General features: G+C 39.6%; 1 protein-coding gene across 1 annotated transcript in view; it reads left to right on the top strand.

Annotated features, from left to right (window-relative positions):
• Positions 1-21,544, top strand: part of sorcs3 (sortilin related VPS10 domain containing receptor 3) — a 646,076-nt gene extending 624,532 nt beyond the window's left edge. Inside the window, exons 25-27 of the mRNA XM_034187360.1 lie at positions 9,789-9,894; positions 16,387-16,547; positions 20,563-21,544. Coding sequence (XP_034043251.1) covers positions 9,789-9,894; positions 16,387-16,547; positions 20,563-20,621 — 326 coding nt within the window. The 3' untranslated portion in view covers positions 20,622-21,544. The remainder of the gene's footprint in view (positions 1-9,788; positions 9,895-16,386; positions 16,548-20,562) is intronic.
• The last annotated feature ends 657 nt before the right edge of the window (positions 21,545-22,201 follow it).

Genomic DNA, 22,201 nt, shown 5'->3' with positions numbered 1-22,201 from the left:
TCACTGGAATCACTTTCTGTCAGTTGAAGGATTACTTTGAGAGACTAAGATGAGGAGTATCACTTGCTTTGTGAGAGAATGTCAGTGATGCCATTTTAGACATATGGCATGTTTCTCTGGGTGTAATCTAGCACATAGGTGTTTCAGTATTGAGGACCGTACCAACTGGAGAAGGCAAAGGCACCCACGTTTCACCTAGCTGTGACAGGTAAATGGTTACTTTCGAGAGGTGGGGATGGACCGGTTGTTTGCCTGGTTACATATCATCTATGACCCAAGGCAATTCCACGGTGCAGTGGATACAGCAATGCATGGCACCAGCGCATCCTCCCAGAGCTGACCTGATCTGATTTTGTATTACTTTCATTTGCCAGGAAATGTACATAGTCATCATGTTTTGGGAAGAAGTTTTCTTTGGTCTTCCAATTAAAATTCATGTTAGTCTGCCACCATCCTACGCAAGAGAACAAAGGGGAGTATGGGAGGGGTTTGACTTTAAGTGGGAAGAGGGTTCTTGAGAAGAGGGTTCTTTAATGCCCGCCATCAAACACTGAACATCTGTTCTATTTCTTTTACAGCCATCCAGGCTCAAAATGACTGTTACACTTATTATTATGTTGACTATTTAGTCCTTGAGAAAGAATTGTGTACAATTTTAAGGGCACAAGCACAAAACAGAGTGGTCAAAAACATAAATAGCATTCCTTTTTCTGTCAGGTAGTCAAACAGGAAAGAAATGGGTGTTAGAAATGGAAAGAATGGATGTGATTTCTTCAGATGCACTGCTGTTACTAAACAAAATTGCTATTTGTGAATTAAATCAAAGCTGGAGGTGCTGTGTGTTATAAATAAGGTGGTTCATAATCCCCAACAATTCCAGTGACCCTACTCCTCTTTTGCCTGAGAGAATTTTGCATTCAGTGCAAGTTTCTATCTGAATGCAGTTAAGCACACAGTCTCTGGAAGAATGAGCAGTGTGTAGCATAGCGTGGACTGTGCTGCACTTTGATGACATTGGAGGTATACTCACCTGGATCCTTCTTTGTATTTCACTTCCAATGAAAAGGTGTTAAAAGCCTTGAAGCTGCTTAGGAAAGGTCAGCAGCATATGGTGGCTTTGTCTTGTGAAACGGTAGAAAATCCGGCGTGACTACCCTTTGGTGACAGACATTAATGCACCGTTCATAATAATGAGAAGAATTTAAGGGTGACGCCTGATAAGCACAACTATATGTTGTGGTATTAATCATAGTAAGCAAGACTGCGGTGTCGGTCGGCCGCTTGTTCAAGATGTAGCATTTAATATGAAATCCACCTGGAATGTCTGAATTAGCTCGAGCTGTCATCTAGTTTGTCAAGCAGTAAAAACAGTAATTTCACCCTACTATAGCTTGTAGCATTTAAATTATTTAATACACGAGCGTCACTTCTCATAATGACCTATCATGTTCTTAGACAGTATACATACAGCAGCTATTATCAGCAATGGCATTAATTTAACAGTGAAAAACAAGACTTTTAAATCAGTACCACAGGAAAACAAAACAAAACAAAAAAAAAAACAAGACAGAATATAATTTGTATGTTGACAGAAACTCCTAATATATAAATGTTTTAGCATTCATTTACTGCACTGCCTAATAAATATACACAGGGCAGAAGTGTTCAATTTATTTCTTTTTCCCATTAAAGGTTTACATATGAATTTTATATAAGGGCAAACATCTGGAACAAAGCAAAACACCAACTGAAAAGAATTTCAAATAACTTGTCAGGAACATTCAACAGCATGTAACTGAACTGAAGTTACATCCAATTAGCACCATAACAAGAAAAAATGCTGATTTGACAGAGTTGGACAGATAACATTTCTTGATTGGAACTAATCTGTTGAACCTGGGCAAGAATGATATGAGTGTCAGATGTGAAGGTCATCAGTAGAGAATTTCTAGGAAAGGAGATGAAAAACTGCACCTATAATAAGTTAGGTTGAACTTGTTTGGGTCTAAGTATTCAGTTCCCACGGCCTTGGGCCATGAGTATATCTGTCAATGCTCTACTGGATCCAAGTAGATTTGCAATCACTGAACCCATATCAGCTGTGCTGAAATTAACTTTGAGAATTGCTTTGTGCAGGTTAAATTAAGCCAGTCAAATAGTGACTATCCTTACGGTGCCTGAAACCTTATGTGGGCGGCAACTGGTGAAGTGCAAACCTCTCACATAGTAACCACAGCAACCACATAGTAAGATGGGAAACACCAGAACCCTAAAGACTTTGACTTTTACCCAGTGACTTCCTGACTCCATAAGCTCTTCCCACAGATGTCTTGAACTCAGTCATACAGTTAGGAAAAACCTCAAAGTTACAGTGGCCTGGCGAGGCATTTCATGACATATTCCGTGTTTGTTTGATTTGAGTTTTTATGTGTTCCCACTGAGAACTCTGGCTTGCTATACCAGTCAAATCACTGGATTGGTTAATTAGACCTACAAAAACTACCTGTGATGTGACTGAGCGAGAATGGTTGTGTGTTTCATTCTGTTTGTCCTGTAATGTCCTGTCACCCAGTGTTTACTGGAATATGCCAGATTGGTAAGCAGGTACAGAAAATTAAATTGTTACTGTGAAGACCTCTAGTCAGATGGAGGCAAGCAGCCAAGTTGCTTATTTGTTTCCACTAGTGATTATATTTATTGATGTAGGTGCTCATCTGAGGGTGGCAACTGATTCTTTGGTGTTACTGCATATGAGTTCAGAAATATGCAGCAACTTTGCATTGTGCAGCTACAGCATGTATCAGAAACATTTACTGCAATTAAAAGGTAACTGAGAATTTTGTCTATTATTATGGCGAATGTTATTTCCAGCTAGCAGTACTAATACCATTTGGGGTGTGATATTGTGTTTCTTATGAAAGAATCAAGCATGGACATCAGACAAGCACTGCTGAACAATGAGACAAAACAGTACAGTAGATGCTCCTGAATGAGTCCACATGTGGAAACTAACAAATCCAAAGTACTACAGATGACACAAACTGGTGGTTCTAAATTTTACAGTACATGCAATCATAAATGGCTGTCTATAGCTTTTGGTCCTGTTTGGACTGATGACCTGCTTAACAATGGGAAGTATTTTTTTTATAATGAATGAAAAAAAAGCCAAACTTTGAGACATAGTCGGGAGGGACAGATATTCTGACAGCTTTGTACGAATGCCGTTCACATGCTTAAAATGTAGGCGGAACCCACCTTGACTGTGTGCATGCCTATGAGTGCAGTCCAAAGGTAGTTTGAAGATAGTATGAATATTTAGACTGCTGTCAGACTGTAGTAAGAATACAATCCCAATTCCAATGAAGCTGGGATGTTGTGTAAAATGTAAATAAAAACAGAATACTATGATTTGCAAATCCTCTTCAACTTTTATTCAATTGAAAACACCACAAAGACAAGATATTTAGTGTTCAAACTGATAAACTTTATTGTTTTTGTGCAAATGTTTGCTCATTTTGAAATGGATGCCTGCAACATGTTTCAAAAAAGCTGGGACAGTGGTATGTTTACCACTGTGTTACATCACCTTTCCTTCTAACAACACTCAATAAGCGTTTGGGAACTGAGGACACTAATTGCTGAAGAATTCTTTCCCATTCTTGCTTGATGTAAGACTTCAGTTGTTCAACAGTCCGGGGTCTCCGTTGTCATATTTTGAGCTTCATAATGCACCACACATTTTCAATGGGCGACAGGTCTGGACTGCAGGCAGGCCAGTCTAGTGCCTGCACTCTTTTACTACGAAGCCACGCTGTTGTAACACATGCAGAATGTGGCTTGGCATTGTGTTGCTGAAATAAGCAGGGACGTCCCTGAAAAAAACATTGCTTGGATGGCAGCATGTGTTGCTCCAAAACCTGGATGTACCTTTCAGCACTGATGGTGCCATCACAGATGTGTACGTTGCCCATGTCATGGGCACTAACACACCCCCATACCATCACAGATGCTGGCTTTTGAACTTTGCACTGGTAACAGTCTGGATGGTCTTTTTTCTCTTTTGTATGGAGGGCACAGCATCCATGATGTCCAGAAACAATTTTAAATGTGGACTCATCCGACCACAGCACACTTTTCCACTTTGCGTCTGTCCATTTCAAATCAGCTCGGGCCCAGAGAAGACAGCAGCATTTCTGGATGTTGTTGATGTATGGCTTTTGCTTTGCATGGTAGAGTTTTAACTTGCAGTTTTAGATGTAGCGACGAACTGTGTTAACTAACAATGGTGTTCCTGAGCCCACGTGGTGAGATCCTTTACACAATGATGTCGGATTTTAATGCAGTGCCACCTGAGGGATCGACCGCTCCAGATTCTCCAGACGTTCTCCAGATTCTCTGAATCTTCTGATTATATTATGGACTACAGATGATGGAATCCCTAAATTCCTTGCAATTGAACATTGAAAAACATTGTTCTTAAACTGTTGGACTATTTTCTTCACGCAGTTGTTCACAAAGTGGTGATCCTCGTCCCATCTTTTCTTGTGAACAGCTGAGTATTTTGGGGATGCTCATTTTATACCCAATCATGATACTCATCTGTTTCCAATTAACCTGTTCACCTGTGGAATGTTCCAAAGAGGTGTTCTTTGAGCATTGTAGCCCCTGCCCCAGCTTTTTTGAAACGTGTTGCAGGCATCCATTTCAAAATGAGCAGATACAGTATTTGCACAAAAACAAAAAAGTGTATCAGTTTGAACATTAAATATCTTGTCTTTGTGGTGTATTCAGTTGAATATAGATTGAAGAGGATTTGCAAATCATTGTATTCAGCTATTTTTCAAATGTTGTCAAATGTCAAGATGGCACCGTTGTATGTGGCCTGCCGTCGGCACTCGTTCTTTTAGTGTCGTTTTTATTGTTTTTGCACTTTGTTGCATGGAATGTGTCACCGCTCCTGGTGTATGATCGCCAGACTCTAATCAACGTTCGGGCTTCGCTGGAGAATTTCACTGTTCCTGGCTCGGACGCGGGCTGCCCCCGCGGCCTGTCTTAGCGTCCGTACCGGACTTTTTACGCCAGCCGCTTGGCGTGTTGCCTCGGCGTCTGCGCCGCAGAGGACGCGGGAAGAGAGGAGGAGTCCGTGTTCGGCTCAGAGTGTGCCTGGCTGTTTCCTGCAAACATGCTTCACGACAATTCATAGCCAGATTCTTCACGCCATATGACGGCTACGACGTGCCGCGTTCCCTGACTTTTCGCTATCGGTGGCTCCGGCCGGTTGTCCGGGGTGCCGGGTCTCCACTTCCGCGTCGCCGTCCTGTGAGGAGCTGCAGTCGTGGCTGCGTGCAGGAGAACCTGCACCCGCTCAGTCGTGTCTCGCAGCAGACTGAGGTGCGCTCAGTCCGTGTGGCACTCGTCAACACAAGGTCACTCACAAGTAAGACTTTCATTTTGAATGACTTTTTCTCCAGTCGTGATCTGGACTTTCTCCTGTTAACGGAGACCTGGTTGAAACCAGGTGAAAATAGTGCCTTTTCTGAGCTCCTCCCCCCCGGCTGCTCATTTTTCAGCTCCCCGCGAGCATCAGGTCGAGGCGGTGGTGTGGTCACGGTTTTTAAAGACAGCTTTAAATGCCGATTTTTATCTTCTAATGTCTACTCCACTTTTGAACTTCAGTTGTTTGTGATGGAGTTTGACTGTCCTGTGCTCTGTGCTGTTGTTTATCGTCCACCAAAATTTAATAAGGATTTTATTCAGGAGTTTTCTGAGTTTCTGGCAGATTTTATCCCAAAATATGATAAATTTTTGGTCTGTGGTGATTTTAATATTCATATCTGTTGTCCTTCTAATCAGCTGGCTGATGATTTTAAAAGCCTCCTGAACTCTTTTGGTCTAACACAAGTTGTGGATGGACCAACACATAATCTTGGACACACCTTGGACCTGGTTATTTCTTTTGGGCTCTCAGTTTCACTTAAGGACATATCAGACATTATTTCAGATCACTTTCCTGTTATTTTTGAATTTATTGCTCCTCCATCTGCTAGTAAGCCACTTGTTCCTGTCTCTCGCCGCCGTTTGGTCACCTCCTCGACAGCGGGGGACTTCGCTGCTGCCTTCATGGACTCTCAGTTTTATGCCATGAATGGACTGGTTTCTCCATTACTCCCAGATAACATCCTCTCTTCTTTCCACTGTACATGCACAGTAATTTTGGGCTCTGTTGCACCGATGCGCTGCAAATCCAGGAAATCAAAATCCGACCCCTGGTTAAATGCCACGACCCGTGCCCTCAGGCAACGCTGCAGACGGGCGGAGAGAAAATGGAAAAAGAACAAACTACAGGTGTCGCTGGGTTTTCTGAGGGACAGTCTAACTATCAGTAGGCTGTGAAGGAGGCAAAAGCACAATATCTGTCTCATATTATTTCGAGCAGTTGTCATCGTCCCAGTGTGTTATTTCAGACTATAAACTCAGTTGTAAATCCACACACCTCTGTTTTGTTGGACGCTACAGCCACAACCTGTGAGGAGTTTCTTCAGTTTTTTATTGATAAGGTTTCATCAGTCAGACAGAACGCTGATCAGAGCTGTAATGTTGAGTTGTCTGCTCCTCGTGCACATTCTGCTGTGCTCGAACAGTTTGAGCCCATTTCTTTTGCATCTCTCGCTGATGTTGTAAAACACATAAAATCTACAAGTTGTCCTTTAGATGTTGTTCCAGCTAAGGTGCTGAAGGAGGTTTTTAATACTGTTGGGGCGGGTCTCCTAACTTTTATCAATGCTTGTCTTAGATCAGGGTCTGTTCCAGCTGCTTTTAAACATGCTGTGGTTCGACCTCTTCTTAAAAAAACCTCACCTGGACTCATCAGTTTTATCCAATTTTAGACCTGTGTCTCATCTGCCATTTCTATCTAAGGTTTTAGAAAAGGTTGTCTTTTTACAGTTACAATCATTTTTAGAAGACAATCTCATCCTTGAAAAATTCCAATCTGGGTTTAGATCGCAACACAGCACTGAGTCAGCACTTTTAAAAGTTCATAATGATATTACTCTGTCGGTGGATGCAGGGAATCCTGCTGTGCTGGTTCTGTTGGACCTCACAGCAGCCTTTGATACTGTGGATCACACAGTACTTGTTTCCCGGTTGGAACATTTTATTGGCATTCATGGTACTGCACTTAAGTGGTTTAGATCATATTTTGCTGAAAGGAGCTTTTCTGTCATGATTGGCCTTTCCTCATCAACTGCTCCTCTGTGCTGTGGAGTGCCACAGGGATCTGTCCTTGGGCCGATTCTATTTTCTTTGTACATTCTGCCATTGGGGTCAATTATAACCGAGCACAACCTGTCCTTTCATTGTTATGCAGATGATCTGCAAATCTATCTGCCTGTGAGGACTAATGGGAGTGATGCTTTGTCATCACTATTTAATTGTATTCATGATGTAAAACAGTGGCTGTCCCAAAGCTTCCTTTACCTGAATGATGGTAAAACTGAGATCATGGTGTTTAAGCACATTGGCATACCAAATGTGGTAACACCAAATTTTGATGCTTTGGCTAACTATGTAAAACCAGCTGTCAAGAATTTGGGAGTGATATTTGACAGCTGTTTGAGGTTCGATCAACAGATAAATTCTGTTGTCAAAGCTAGTTTTTTTCCAACTTCGCCTTTTGACTAAAATAAAGCACTTTCTCAGTAGACGTGATCTTGAGACAGCCATTCATGCTTTCATCAGCTCCAGACTTGATTATTGTAATGTACTCTATTCGGGCATTAATCAGTCATCTCTTGCACGTCTCCAGTTGGTGCAGAATGCTGCTGCTCGTCTTTTGACAAACACTTTTAGACGTGAGCATGTTACGCCCGTCTTGTACTCACTCCACTGGCTTCCAGTTCGTTTTAGAATTGATTTTAAAATTTTAATGTTTGTTTTTAAAGCTATTTATGGCCTTGCACCTCCCTACTTGTCTGAAATTTTAACTTTGCGCACCTACAGTAGGACATTAAGGGCGTCTGGCCAGCTTTACTTAGATGTTCCAAGGTCAAGATATAAACGCTGGGGTGATCATGCTTTCGCGGTAGCTGGCCCCAGACTGTGGAATGAGCTACCTCTTGAGTTACGTACTATTCCTGACCTAGCACTTTTTAAATCTAAGTTAAAGACTTATTTATTTAAACTGGCTTTTAACACTTAGTGGGGAGGTGACATGTTCTGTTATTTTTATGTTCTTTTTTATGTGTTTTAAAATTTTATTTTATATGTGTTTTATTTTTGTAAATTTGTGTTTTTAATGTTAAGCACTTTGGACACCAGTCGGTGCTGTAAAGCGCTTTATAAATAAATGTTGATTGATTGATTGATTGATTGATATTTACATTTCCTACAATGTCCCAACTTCATTGGAATTGGGGTTGTAAGAAAAATGTACATTGAATGCCATACGGTGAGGCTCGATTGCCTCACCTTCCACCGTTGGGTGGAAGGCAAGAAAAGGGAGGGGCATGGCAGAGCAAGTGCTGTGATCTGCTATCTTTTGAAGACCTGCTGTGTCTCCTGCTGGATTTTGAATGACATCCAACCTATGGACTGATGACATGTAAACCAGGATCCCTTGACTATCGCATCACTGTAGTGCAAGTAATCGTAAAAAGGGAGGGGCATGGCAGAGCAAGTGCTTTGGTCTGCTATCTATTGAAGACCGGCCGCATCTCTCTGCTGGATTTCGAATGACATCCAACCTATGGACTGATGACATGTAAACCAGGGTCCACTGACTATTGCATTGCTGTAGTGCATGTAATTGTGTGTGATCAGATCATTACGGCCATCAGATCACTGATGTGCACAGCTGTCATAATGACTGCAAGCACCTGTTATAACAAGCAGTCTGTGATGTGGAACATGTCGATGCCCCACATGTGTACAATTGCTGTTGTCCAACAGCCCACAATATGCGCCATGTACAGTAGATGCTCCTGAATGACTCCACATTTGGAATCCAACAAATCCAAAGCACTGCAGATGACACAAACTGGTGGCTCTAAATTTGACAGTAGATGCAAATATAAGTGGCTTTCTATAGCCTTAGGCCCTGTGTGGGACTGATGACCTGCTTAACATTGGAAAGGCTTCAGCTAAATATGATTTTCAACAGCCTATCCTGCAGTATGCATCTTCACAAAACCTGGTAAGTAATATTGCAAGACAGACCCTGTGGAACCATTGCCCTTCCTCTTATTTAAATACAGACAATACCAGTGACTGACCACACAGCTCTCTGCATTCAAGATGGTTGGACAGTAGTGACTTAGAAGAAATCCCGCCCCTCAAACCAAACAATGTTCAGAGGTTAAAAAAGGCCTCTGCCCAACAACAAGAAAGGTTGAAAGCTGGTGTTCCTTCTCAGTATGGAGGAGAGGGGGCTGTACAGATTAAAAATGGGGAGGAGTGGCCAAAAGAAAGTTAGTGTTTTGGTCTGAGATGCCAGTGCTACTGCCACATTTAGTGGCACTAAATCATTTTTAGGACCTTTAATGGTTGCAATATAGCCATTATTGCCAGCATGATTCATAAAATGGAAAAAAAAAATGTAGCTGCATCGACATTGTTGCTGGTAGAGGTGTGTACAATTACTGCAATGCTGCTGAATGACTGCTCAGCAGGAGCAGTATATTTAAGGTGACATCATGATGATGTAAGTGCACCATAATTGTCGAAATTGCTATACAGCGCTGTTAGACAACACATTGTAATGGCTGTCCTTTATTTCTGGCCCCCTGCAGCTCCGTTGGTGGACTCCAGCCCCAGACACAGCAGTTCAGCTATGCTGATGCTCCTGTCGGTGGTGTTCCTGGGTTTAGCAGTGTTCCTCATCTACAAATTCAAGAGGTACGCACCGGCTCTGCACAATCACAGAAAACCCTAGCGTCTGTCCATTCCCTTTTTGTTTATTATTGATCATACCAAATGAAGACAGTGTAGGCCAATCAATTACAGTCTGATGGCGTCCACATTGTAAGTCGATTTTACACCTCCTCCTCTTGGCTACAGGCGTAAATTTAATGCATAAGGTGTGTGCGCTAATCTGCTATAAAATGCAGAGAAAATGGCCATTTACTGGTTTAATATGCAGTTGCTGTGCCATGGCTGTTATTTCCTGAATAAATTATTCATACTCAAAATGAGTCTCTTGAAATGTCTGAGGGAAATGGAAAAGCTGTCATTAATTATGAATCTGAAATTATTCCAATTAGTCTAAAGAGGATGCATTTTTCAAGAAATCTCACAGTTGACAAAACAACAATTAATAATGAAATGATTTGTAATTGGTAATAAATGGGATAATGACTAAATGCAGAAAATGGCTGTACATATAGAAGGGAGAAATGAAGTTCCTGTAATACACCTATGAATTTGTTACTGAGTTACAGTCAAGACAGGTTTAAGGTAGACACAAAAATCTTTTTGTTGCCTCTGTTTTACTTCTGTCTGGGTAATAAAACATGGTGGTTCAAAGCAAAAAAATACTAGTAATTGTGCAGCAGATAAGAGAATAGTTACAGAGGAATCCTTCAAATGGTGATGCAAGCACCAAATTTTTGAAAAAGCAAAGTGTCCACTTGAATTTTCAATAGGCACCCAGGTAGGGATCAATTTCAGTACGTACTGAAATTTCAGCACGTACTGAAATTGACCTTTTCCACCATTTTTGCTGTTTTTACCCCATAACTCCATAACATTCAGTCACAGATAGTCCAAACTATATCTATTTGGAATTTCTGATCATATAAATAATGTGGTATAGTTTTCAATATGATTGGAGCATCTTTTAATTTTGACCCCTGTGTAATTCTTCAATTGACCCCTACCTGCCTGCCCATTGGAAATTCAAGTGGACACCCTGCCTTTTCAAAAAAGTAACGTTTAAGGCATATATGTGCCAAATGTGGTGCTTGCGTTACAATTTGAAAGAGTTTTTTCAGTTATCTGCTGAACTATAAGTCCCTTCAGCTGCTCCCTTGTTTTCACTCAGGATCGCCACAGCAGATCCAAGGTGGTTCTGCATGTTAATTTGGCACAAGATTTACACCAGACACACTTCCTGGTGCATGGAAAAATGTAGCAGAGGTGGGGTTTGAACTGGGAACCTTGCACACTGAAAGCAAGCACACGAGCCACTTGGTCACCACCCCTGCAAAAATACACCCTTGACACTATCATACATATGAAATTGCTTACTGGCGACACAGGCGATGAAATTGGCAAGCTATTTTCCAAGATGGCTGCCATGCTTTGTATGGATATTTTTTCTTCTGGTGTTAAGTATGCACAGGCATGCACAATAATAATGATCCTAGCATCAAATCATACTTTTGTAACATTGTACCTCCATAATCAGTTCCTCTGCTCAAACAGCCTCACTTCATGCCAAGAGACCTACCTTTCAACATGTAGCTCTGGGTTCAATTCACATTCATGCTACCTTTTTGAGTTCTTGGACAAGGAAGTTCATCTGCATCACTGCCGTCCAACTAGCTGTAAATGGGTGGCAGAGATGGTTTGGGAATTAACCTGTGAAGGACTGACGATCCATTAATGGGACTGTCTACTCATCTACTTTATGTCATGATATATGGATAATAAGCACTCAGGGCCTATATAGGATTTACTTCTTCATACTCAAAAACCTACATTTGGATACCAAGATCATCTAAATTCTCCATATCACAAACAGTCAACTAAGAACCAACATAAGGGACATGCTATTATTGCCTTAATTTGCAGAGATTTGTAATCAGTCATAATTAATGAACATTAAAAATAGATCAAAAAAGTATAAACCACACTGGTCAAACTAAGTAACAGGTGCACTGCACTTGTAGAGCGCAAACTTCTACAAACACTAGTTTCCAATTCCACAGAATTTACCTCGGAAAAAATTTAAGGTCAAAGTCCTGTTAGAAGTGACTTTTCATAAGCCAAATTCTATGTGATCAAATGTCAGGAGTATGCACAGGTCAAGCTCTTGAATTGTAGGTTTTATTTATTTATTTATTTATTTTTAGATGTTGTCAGTTCCCCCCCACCCCAACTTTTTCAGTTTCTGAATTCTTTTGGTAATTTTTGCATAATTTTCACATAATTTTTGCAATGCACAATTTGTCATTCCTTTTTGGCACTTGGTTTCTGACTAATAACTGGAAGATAGACAGACATAACATTGGAACCTCCATCCAATTTTGATGGTGTAGGTAAATCCATAACAAAAAATGAAAGTGATTGAGGCACTTTTGATTGAGATATTATGATTGAGATATTATGTACACCAAATGGGCTTTATTAAATTCAAATGTCCAGAAAATACACAATCCGGATCAGATCCGGATCAAACTTTGTCAGGTGATAGAGTACCAGTCTGCATCTCACTGTATGACAGTGATTGGGGCATGTTTGATTAAGATATAATGTAAAATGTACATTAAATGGGTTTCCAATATTTGGTGTCAGTCAATAAAGGGTACCACCCTACATGAAAATTCAGTAAGGTATATCTTCTATTATACATTCCAATTCTAAGGTAGAACTCTACTCGTGTATACTAAAGTATATCTAAATATCTAAAAAAAAGAAAAAAGAGTAGAGCCACTTAGGTGCCTGGTCTTGAGAACCAGGGAAGGAGTGACACTCTCCAATATGAAAGAAATTTGATCTTTTCTGACAGAATTGTGAATTTTTTAAAATTCATTCAATGTTAAATATAGGGATTTCTCCATTTTTCCAAGAGTTTTCCTGACATTGACCTATGACCTTCAAAAGTGAATCAGATCTTGCCTATGAGGATATGAATCTTCAGTAAAAATTTCATAACAATATATGAAAAAAATGTGGGCTTCAGGCTGTTCCCCCCCCCAAAAAAAAACAAAAAAAAAAAACAACAAAACAAAACAAAAAAAACACCCAAACAAACAAACTGGGTTGAAAACATAGCAACTTTGTTGGCGGAGGTAATAAATAGTAAATATATACCTTGCAACACAACTGCATCATGCTGATTTTACTTCTCTGGAAGTGACACCCACTAACCACATAGAACAACGCCCTGTTGGCCGACGCTGCTTCAGGCTTCACACAGCCTCATATACATCATGAAATTTGATGATCCCAAATCCTGCGAGTTCGATATGATTGTCATTAAATGTCTGATTTTTCAGCATCACATTTCTATTTCTTGATTCTTTCATTTATTCCCATTGAGATCAGGATCAGAGCCCCCTGCTTCAGGAGAAGTGGCATACATCCACTTCAGGCTTCACTCAGCTTCTAATGCTTTGTAAGCTTCAATCCTTCCAAGTTCCACGAGTTCCACAAAGCAGTGACAACTCTTTCAAATTTCCGTGTCCACATCACAGCTGTTATTGTGAACGTAGTCACCTGTACCTGCTTCCTCTAAGCCTTCATGATCACACTCTTCCAAAATTGGACTTGTATAGATATGAAGCGTGGTTGCCAGCAGAGGTGGGACGAAGTCACCATCAAGTCACTCTCAAGTCATGAATCAGCAAGTCCCAAGTCAAGTCTCAAGTCAGCTTGCAAACAATTGGTGGTCATTATGACTTGAGACTTGAATTGGGACTTTCTGATTTATGACTTGAGAGTGACTTGATGGTGACTTCGTCCCACCTCTGGTTGCCAGCTACTGCAAAGTGAAATTGTTCACTGCATAAAAGTGACCGCAAGTTTGCTGTCTGCCAAAAAATACCTGGATGTTGACAATAATGCATTCTGGGTAAATCTTTGCTTGTGTGCTGTATAGAGAATAGCTCTGCGTGTTGGGATTGTGTTCAGTTCAATATGTCCGAATAGTGGTATGTACGAGGTCTGTCCATAAAGTATTGTACCTTTTTATTTTTTTTTAAACTATATGGATTTGATTCATATGTTTTCACGTCAGACAAGCTTGAACCCTTGTGCGCATGCATGAGTTTTTCCACACCTGTCGGTGACGTCATTCGCCTGTGAGCATGCCTTGTGGAAGGAGTGGTCCCACCCCGTCGTCAGATTTTCATTGTCTGGAAATGGCGGAATGATTTGGGGTTTTTTCCATCAGAATTGTTTCAGAAGCTGTTAGAGACAGGCAGCTGGAAACCATTCGAAAAATTGATCTGGCTTTCAATGAAAATTTTATGGGCTTCACAGAGAATAAGGTCTGGTAGTACAGCTTTAAGGACCCCTTTAAGGACACTCAGCGTGCCGCGCTCAGCGCGCCGTGCGCCGCGCTCCGAGCTGCGACGACGAGGCACAAGCCACCGGACCATTTCTGAGCTGATGGCTCTGTGGATACGAGACCGTCGTGTGCTCTTTCTCTGGTTATCACAAGAGCTGGACATCAGCCATTTTCCTGCAGATTTCACTTTTAACAAGAGATTTTGTCATGGAAAGCCGCGCGGAGGCTTCGCGCGTCACGACCGATTCGCTGTCTATCTCGGCTTTCAATGCTTACCAGTCCAGTAAAGTATCAGTGAAATTGTGGAGAGCTGGACATGTCCAAACTTGTCCTCTGACACGTCGAAACGGAGGTGTTCCTTTGTCTCGCTTCCAAAGCGAATCCGTCGTGACGCGCGAAGCCTCCGTGCGGCTTTCCATGACAAAATCTCTTGTTAAAAGTGAAATCTGCAGGAAAATGGCTGATGTCCAGCTCTTGTGATAACCAGAGAAAGAGCACATGACGGCCTCGTATCCACAGAGCCATCAGCTCAGAAATGGTCCGGTGGCTTGTGCCGTGTCGTCGCAGCTCGGAGCGCGGCGCGCTGAGCGTCCTTAAAGGGGTCCTTAAAGCTGTACTACCAGACCTTATTCTCTGTGAAGCCCGTAAAATTTTCACCGAAAGCCAGATAAATTTTTCGAATAGTTTCCAGGTGCCAGTCTCTAACAGCTTCTGAAAAAATTCTGATGGAAAAAAACCCCAAATCATTCCGCCATTTCCAGACAATGAAAATCCGATGACGGGGCGGGACCACTCCTTCCACAAGGCGTGCTCACAGGCGAATGACGTCACCGACAGGCGTGGAAAAACTCACGCGTGCGCACAAGGGTTCAAGCTTGTCTGACGTGAAAGCATATGAATCAAATCCATATAGTTTAAAAAAAAAATAATAAAAAGGTACGATACTTTATGAACAGACCTCGTATGTATCTATTTTTACCAAATTTGGTGCTTGTGCTGTTGGGAAAGTGTAGCGACACGGACCCACAACAGGGGGCGTAAATGAGCAGACAATAGATGAGCCAAAAATACAACACTTTACTGTTGTGAAAAATGCACAACGAGAATACAGACAAATGCAGAAATTGGATCACAATCAAACTATACAAGGTGATGTGTGGGTAGGCTCGAGGATAGAAGACGTCCGTCCCGAGAAGAACCGGATCCCACACGATTTCCACTGCCACCGAACCCGAAGAATACTAGAGCCGCCAAGTTCCGAGTCCCCAGGTGATCACCGTCTCCGACTATCGGATCTGGTACTGCTGGCAGAAGAACAGATGTGATGAGTGTGTGACAATACACTCAGTAAACAGTCAGCAAGTCGTTATTCCAGGTGGGAAACAACACCTCCACCTTTAGCACAGAACACTGTTAAGCAGAGCCAAAGAGCTACTTAGCGTTTTGGCATGAGGGTGAAGAACGTCACTCTGTCACGGAACCACAAAACGCCGCACCCAGCTGACAGCAGCTACAGCAACTCCTGCAAACACTCAGAAAAGGAATCACGTGCGTAACGGCACAGTCAAACGGCTGAGAGTTTACCGTATAGGTAGATGATATCTCGGCGACGAGGTGGAGATGTCGTCCGGCTTTTGTGTGTGTGGTTGAAGACCTGGTGATTGGTGACAGCTGTCATAGTTGATAAGTGACAGCTGTCACCCCGGCTGTTCCTGTGAGGCGGCAGCGCCCTCTCGTGCCTGAAGCCCGCACTTCAGGCAGGGCGCTCTTTGGTAGTGGGCCAGCAGTACCTCCTCTTCAGCGGCCCACACAACATGTACTACCACTTGAAGGATTATTTCACCTCCTTGCTGCACTATTATAAAACTTTTCATAGGTTATCATACAAAATCAGGTTTGTGAGTCAGTTTAGTGAAATGAAAATTTTAAGGTGTCAGATTAAGTTAACATTATAAGTTTTTGAATTTAAACAAATTTGCTTTGAAGTTGAGTTGACTTACATTTTTGAAATGAAGTTTTAAACATAGAACCACATTGATATTTTTTTATAGATAATTAATTTATTTACACTTTATGCCTTTTCCCATGAAAACAGTCCAGTTTTTTTTTTCTTACATTGCTGAAAGTCCAACTTTTTTTTTTTTGCAAACATTTAGAAAAATACCCTGGATCAACATCTACGCTGAGGTAAACCAGGAGAAAGAGCAGGAGATGATTGGCTCAGTGGGCCAGGGTGATAGCACGCCTAAAATCACTCTAAGTGAGTTCTCCACAACCAAAGAACTCATGGAGAAGGAACTGGACGCCAGAGTCAAAAGTAAGTCTGCCAGTCTTATGATGCTCATGGACATACTATGGATAAACAGTCTATCTGAAATGTTTAAATCTGGACTTAAAACTACATATTTTCTCTTCAGATATTCTGACTTTCTTTTTTGCAAGGACTTTACAACAGGCAAACTACGATGGGATTTGTGTCTTTCATAAATTAAGTACATCCATTATATTGTCTTGAGTAAAAGCCTAGTTGGTAGTATGAAGAATAAATGTATGTCGAATCACCTCCAAGGCACACTTTAGCTATTGAATTTGAATTATTCTTCTAAATGGAGAATTGGCAACTTTATCCCCTTTTAGCACATTTTAATTATTCAGTGAATCAGAAAGCAGAGGGAGCCACGGCATGGGGACAGTCCAGGAAGGGATTTAATGTGCTAAAGAATAGATTGCAGCAGGACATTCAGTACTGAGAGTAATGAATAATTAATAAAACCAACACGCTGAAACTCGTGGCCTGTGGAATTCAAGCAAGGCGCAGAGGCAACGACTTTAATGACTGTTTTGCTGCTGTGCATCTTTAAAGATGTTGTCATTATGTTCATCAAGCCTAATTTCACCTGACCATGTACTCCTTACTCTGAAATTATGCAGCAATGTAAAGAGAAATTTGCAACCACAGGGACATAGGTTCAATCCCCTGTCATCCCTTTAAGAACTGGAGTGTGCCTGCCACTATTATTTAGCAAGTGGACTCAAGTGAGCTGTTCTTTGGCAGGTTCATGGCTCATTGCCAAAGTGTTGCAACACACAAGCAATGAGCAGCCACCAAAGCTACCTGAGGTGAAGCAGTAAGGTGAAGTTTTGTATTTTTCCCATTAGTGTTTACTTTTATTTTGTTTCATTGCTAATTCAATTTAGTTTAGCAATGCATACACAAGAAAGTTGCCCATAAGGACAAGGGACATAAATGTAAGTTGATTTTTGGGTGTCAGCCCATCTTATTTTTACCTAAATGCATAAAGAGTTGAGACCTTGCTGCACATTTAAGCAGACTGTGTCACTATCTAGCGGACGATATGATCATCTCAGGGCTTCGGGTACATTTCCTACTTGAAACTGAAAATTCTGTAAAAAAAAAAACAAACAAAAAATCATAAATGTCAGAAATGGATGATTTTTTTGGGGGGTGGCACATAGAGCTTTAACCTCCCACTATTAATGTATAAAAAAATTGACAGTTTTGCATTTCTTGAGTTTTAAGATACAAAGCTTTGCTTGATGGATGTATGGAAGGACAGGATTTCTCCTGACAAGCACAATTTAGAGTTGGAGAAAAAGCAGAGTATACTTACATCATGAAGTATGTGTTTTCTTACAATATTTCTATTTTAATCACAGATTGTGTTTTATTATTCTCTCAGTGACCTCCACATTCTGTGGTTTGACAGTGTTATGCAAATTTGGTATTCTTGTGAAAGATAAAGTCTTTAAAACTGCATACTTATAGTGATGGGGAAACATAATTGAGCTTTGTACATTATTAACAAATGATACATAAAGTATTGAGGAATAAGGAGAAGTAGTTAATGCAATCTTTACAAATGTTATAACTCATACATTGAGCATCAACTAATGGTTTATTAATGCTTAGTAAAGTCAATCATTTGTGAGGAAAAAAATGTAAAAATAAAAATATGATCTGTAAAGTATTTTTATCACTAATGAATAGTGTCTGATTTTACATTTGTAAAATCATCGACTTTTCTCAAATGGTTTATAGAGAATTAAAAAAAATCATTTATAAATGTTTATAAAAACATTACATATTTTGTTATTAATAATTATTAAGCCATCTATTTATGTTCTTACTAATGAGTAGCTAATAAAAAGAATGCTTTGTAAATGTTTTACAAGTAGTTAATTAAGCATTTACTCACACTTTATGAATGCTTTACTAATGCTTTATCATGTGCAGTTAATATAAAGTGTTACCAAATATTTAGCAAATATATTTAACAAATATTTGTCCGTACAGTCTTAATAAATGAACTTTTCTTACAACAAAAATCATGGCTTTCCTTTTTTGTTTTTGTTTTTTGTTTTTTTTGGGGGGGTGGGGTGTTCCACCCATGTTGGCAGCTGTAAGATGCTGGTTCCACTGCAAACCAAAAGAGCAGATGTCCAGAGATGGTGAAAGCAGGAAATCCTGTGCATTAATTCCAAAACACACAGATGTACAACCCCTGGCAAAAATTATGGAATCACCGGCCTCAGAGGATGGTCATTCAGTTGTTTAATTTTGTAGAAAAAAAGCAGATCACAGACATGACACAAAACTAAAGTCATTTCAAATGGCAACTTTCTGGCTTTAAGAAACACTATAAGAAATCAAGAAAAAAAGATTGTGGCAGTCAGTAACGGTTACTTTTTTAGACCAAGCAGAGGAAAAAAATATGGAATCACTCAATTCTGAGGAAAAAAATTATGGAATCACCCTGTAAATTTTCATCCCCCAAATTAACACCTGCATCAAATCAGATCTGCTCATTGACATTGACCCTATGTGTCTTTTTGCAAGGAATGTTTTTGCAGTTTTTGCTCTATGGCAAGATGCATTATCATCTTGAAAAATGATTTCATCATCCCCAAACATCCTTTCAATTGTCCAAAATATCAACATAAACTTGTGCATTTATTGATGATGTAATGACAGCCATCTCCCCAGTGCCTTTACCTGACATGCAGCCCCATATCATCAATGACTGTGGAAATTTACATGTTCTCTTCAGGCAGTCATCTTTATAAATCTCATTGGAAAGGCACCAAACAAAAGTTCCAGCATCATCACCTTGCCCAATGCAGATTCGAGATTCATCACTGAATATGACTTTCATCCAGTCATCCACAGTCCACAATTGCTTTTCCTTAGCCCATTGTAACCTTGTTTTTTTCTGTTTAGGTGTTAATGATGCCTTTCATTTAGCTTTTCTGTATGTAAATCCCATTTCCTTTAGGTGGTTTCTTACAGTTCAGTCACAGACGTTGACTCCAGTTTCCTCCCATTCGTTTCTCATTTGTTTTGTTGTACATTTTTCGATTTTTGAGACATATTGCTTTAAGTTTTCTGTCTTGACGCTTTGATGTCTTCCTTGGTCTACCAGTATGTGTGCCTTTAACAACCTTCCCATGTTGTTTGTATTTGGTCCAGAGTTTAGACACAGCTGACTGTGAACAACCAACATCTTTTGCAACATTGCGTGATGATTTACTCTCTTTTAAGAGTTTGATAATCCTCTCCTTTGTTTCAATTGACATCTCTCGTGTTGGAGCCATGATTCATGTCAGTCCACTTGGTGCAACAGCTCTCCAAGGTGTGTTCACTCCTTTTTAGATGCAGACTAACGAGCAGATCTGATATGATGCAGGTGTTAGTTTTGGGGATGAAAATTTACAGGGTGATTCCATAATTTTTTCCTCAGAATTGAGTGATTCCATATTTTTTTTCCTCTGTTTGGTCTAAAAAAGTAACCGTTACTGACTGCCACAATCTTTTTTTCTTGATTTCTTATAGTGTTTCTTAAAGCCAGAAAGTTGCCATTTGAAATGACTTTAGTTTTGTGTCATGTCTGTGATCTGCTTTTTTCTACAAAATTAAACAACTGAATGAACATCCTCCGAGGCCGGTGATTCCATAATTTTTGCCAGGGGTTGTACATTCAATTAACTCCAAGAAGCCGTGAATCAACATCATCTCTGTGGTCTCTCAGGAGCACACAACACAGAAATTTCAGCGAAAATTAATCCCCTTTGAAAATGAAATGCAGTCATGCATCAAATCATTCATTAATCCAAAGGTATCATATAAGAAAGATGATTTTTATTGTTTTGTTGTGCCACTTAAGAGTATTTCATAAGGGAAAAACATAAAATGATGAGGTGTCAGTGTCAAATAATTAATTATTTGTACAGGTATCAAAGCACGGCTCTATTTTTGACTAAAAATCTTAATTCTTGGCTTGTTTCTTTCTCTTGTTTGATGTCTTTCTATTCAGGGGGAGTCGGAAATGCCTGTGAGAGCACAAGGGAGATTCCAAACTGCACCAGTGTGTAAATGTGAAAGCAGTCTCGACAGTTTATGTACAGAGCAAAGTATTACCGTTTCGGGGGTTCTCTTTCTGTTTTGTAATTTTCAACACGGCCAATGTTAATAGTTTTCTAAGGGACCTCATTTCTACAGATCTGCATGGATGGCTCCTCCTCCAACAACATCCATGCAGCCAAACTTCAGCGAGCTCAATGTAATAACCGTCAAAAACATATTCAGTTTTGTGATGTATAAGCTACACAAACTTTCATTTCCGGAGTGAAATATCTTTTGTCAAAGCTTCCTCAGAGTTCGGTCTGTTTGCTTTGAAAATCATTTCAGCCTATATAGACTGTAATGTCTGAGTCTTCAATCACACAGGGACTATTACTGAAATGTACAGTACAATATTATCATCTGTTCTGTTACCTGTATATATTCTAAATTTCTACATGGTGGTAGTCTGAGTACCATGACAACCGCAGAAGATCCAGCAGTGATCTGGTTTTTGAAAGTGTGTTGAAAAGTCCAACATTACTTCCAGAATATTTGTTTTTGATAAAGTCCTTGACTTGTGCATGTTCTTATTGAGGACACAGTTTGTGTATTGTAGATAAGCAAGTGTTGTAGATAGTTATTTTCTATTCAGTCATCAAAAGCTCTCAGTCTGTCACAGCTGAACATCTGTTTTGCGCTCGATTCTTCAAGAGGGATATATGTCTAGAAGAAAAAGGGTTTATCTGTTCAGGCAGGTACAACTCATTGAGGATATTACATGTTCAACATGCTCCGTTTGTCTTCAAATGAAATTAATAGTCGCAATCATTCAATATGTTTATTTTTCATTAATCATATACAGTATATATTTGAACATTTTTAGATGGACAAGAATGCCAAATATTATTTGAGTATTACATTGTTTAACAAATTGGGGCCAGATGATGGGGAAAGAATAAATATAAAAAAACAATAAATAAATCAATAAATAAAATTCTGAATGAGCTTGTAATTATTTACAGTAGAAGTCATATGTTACAAGAATAAAGCCATAACTTTAAATTACAAATAACATAAGCATAAAGTGGTACCTTTAAAATACAGAAGTTATATTTCCATAATAGTGTGAATTTTGTCCATAAATTTACAAATTTAATCTGGTTTTGAAGTGAAATTACATATTTATTATTGTAAGCTGATTTTATTTCTTCTATTATTCACAAAATATAGACTTTTCTTATGATACATAATAATATAGCCTTTATTTTTTCTTACAATATTATGACTTTGTTCTTGTAGCATTTTTCATATCAATATAATTTTATTCTCACATTATGTGTGTATTGAAACAATATGTTATGACTTTTGTTATTATATTATTACAAGCTTATTCCTGGAACAGTACAATTTTTTCTCTAAATAACATAATTTTCCTTTTTATATTATGATTCAATTGTTTAATTTATTTTCTCAGAATGACTGTATATCGTGTTATTTTTTCCTCAAAATTTAATCAGTCAGACATTTCTCTAAGCACTTATGGTTGTAAAATTACAGATTTTCTTTTCAAAATGTACAACTAATTATTTTAACCCATTTACATTTTTATT

Source organism: Thalassophryne amazonica, chromosome 15 (genome assembly GCF_902500255.1).
Source record: "Thalassophryne amazonica chromosome 15, fThaAma1.1, whole genome shotgun sequence".
Classification (NCBI taxonomy): domain Eukaryota; kingdom Metazoa; phylum Chordata; class Actinopteri; order Batrachoidiformes; family Batrachoididae; genus Thalassophryne; species Thalassophryne amazonica.
This window is presented reverse-complemented; position numbering and strand designations above follow the sequence as displayed.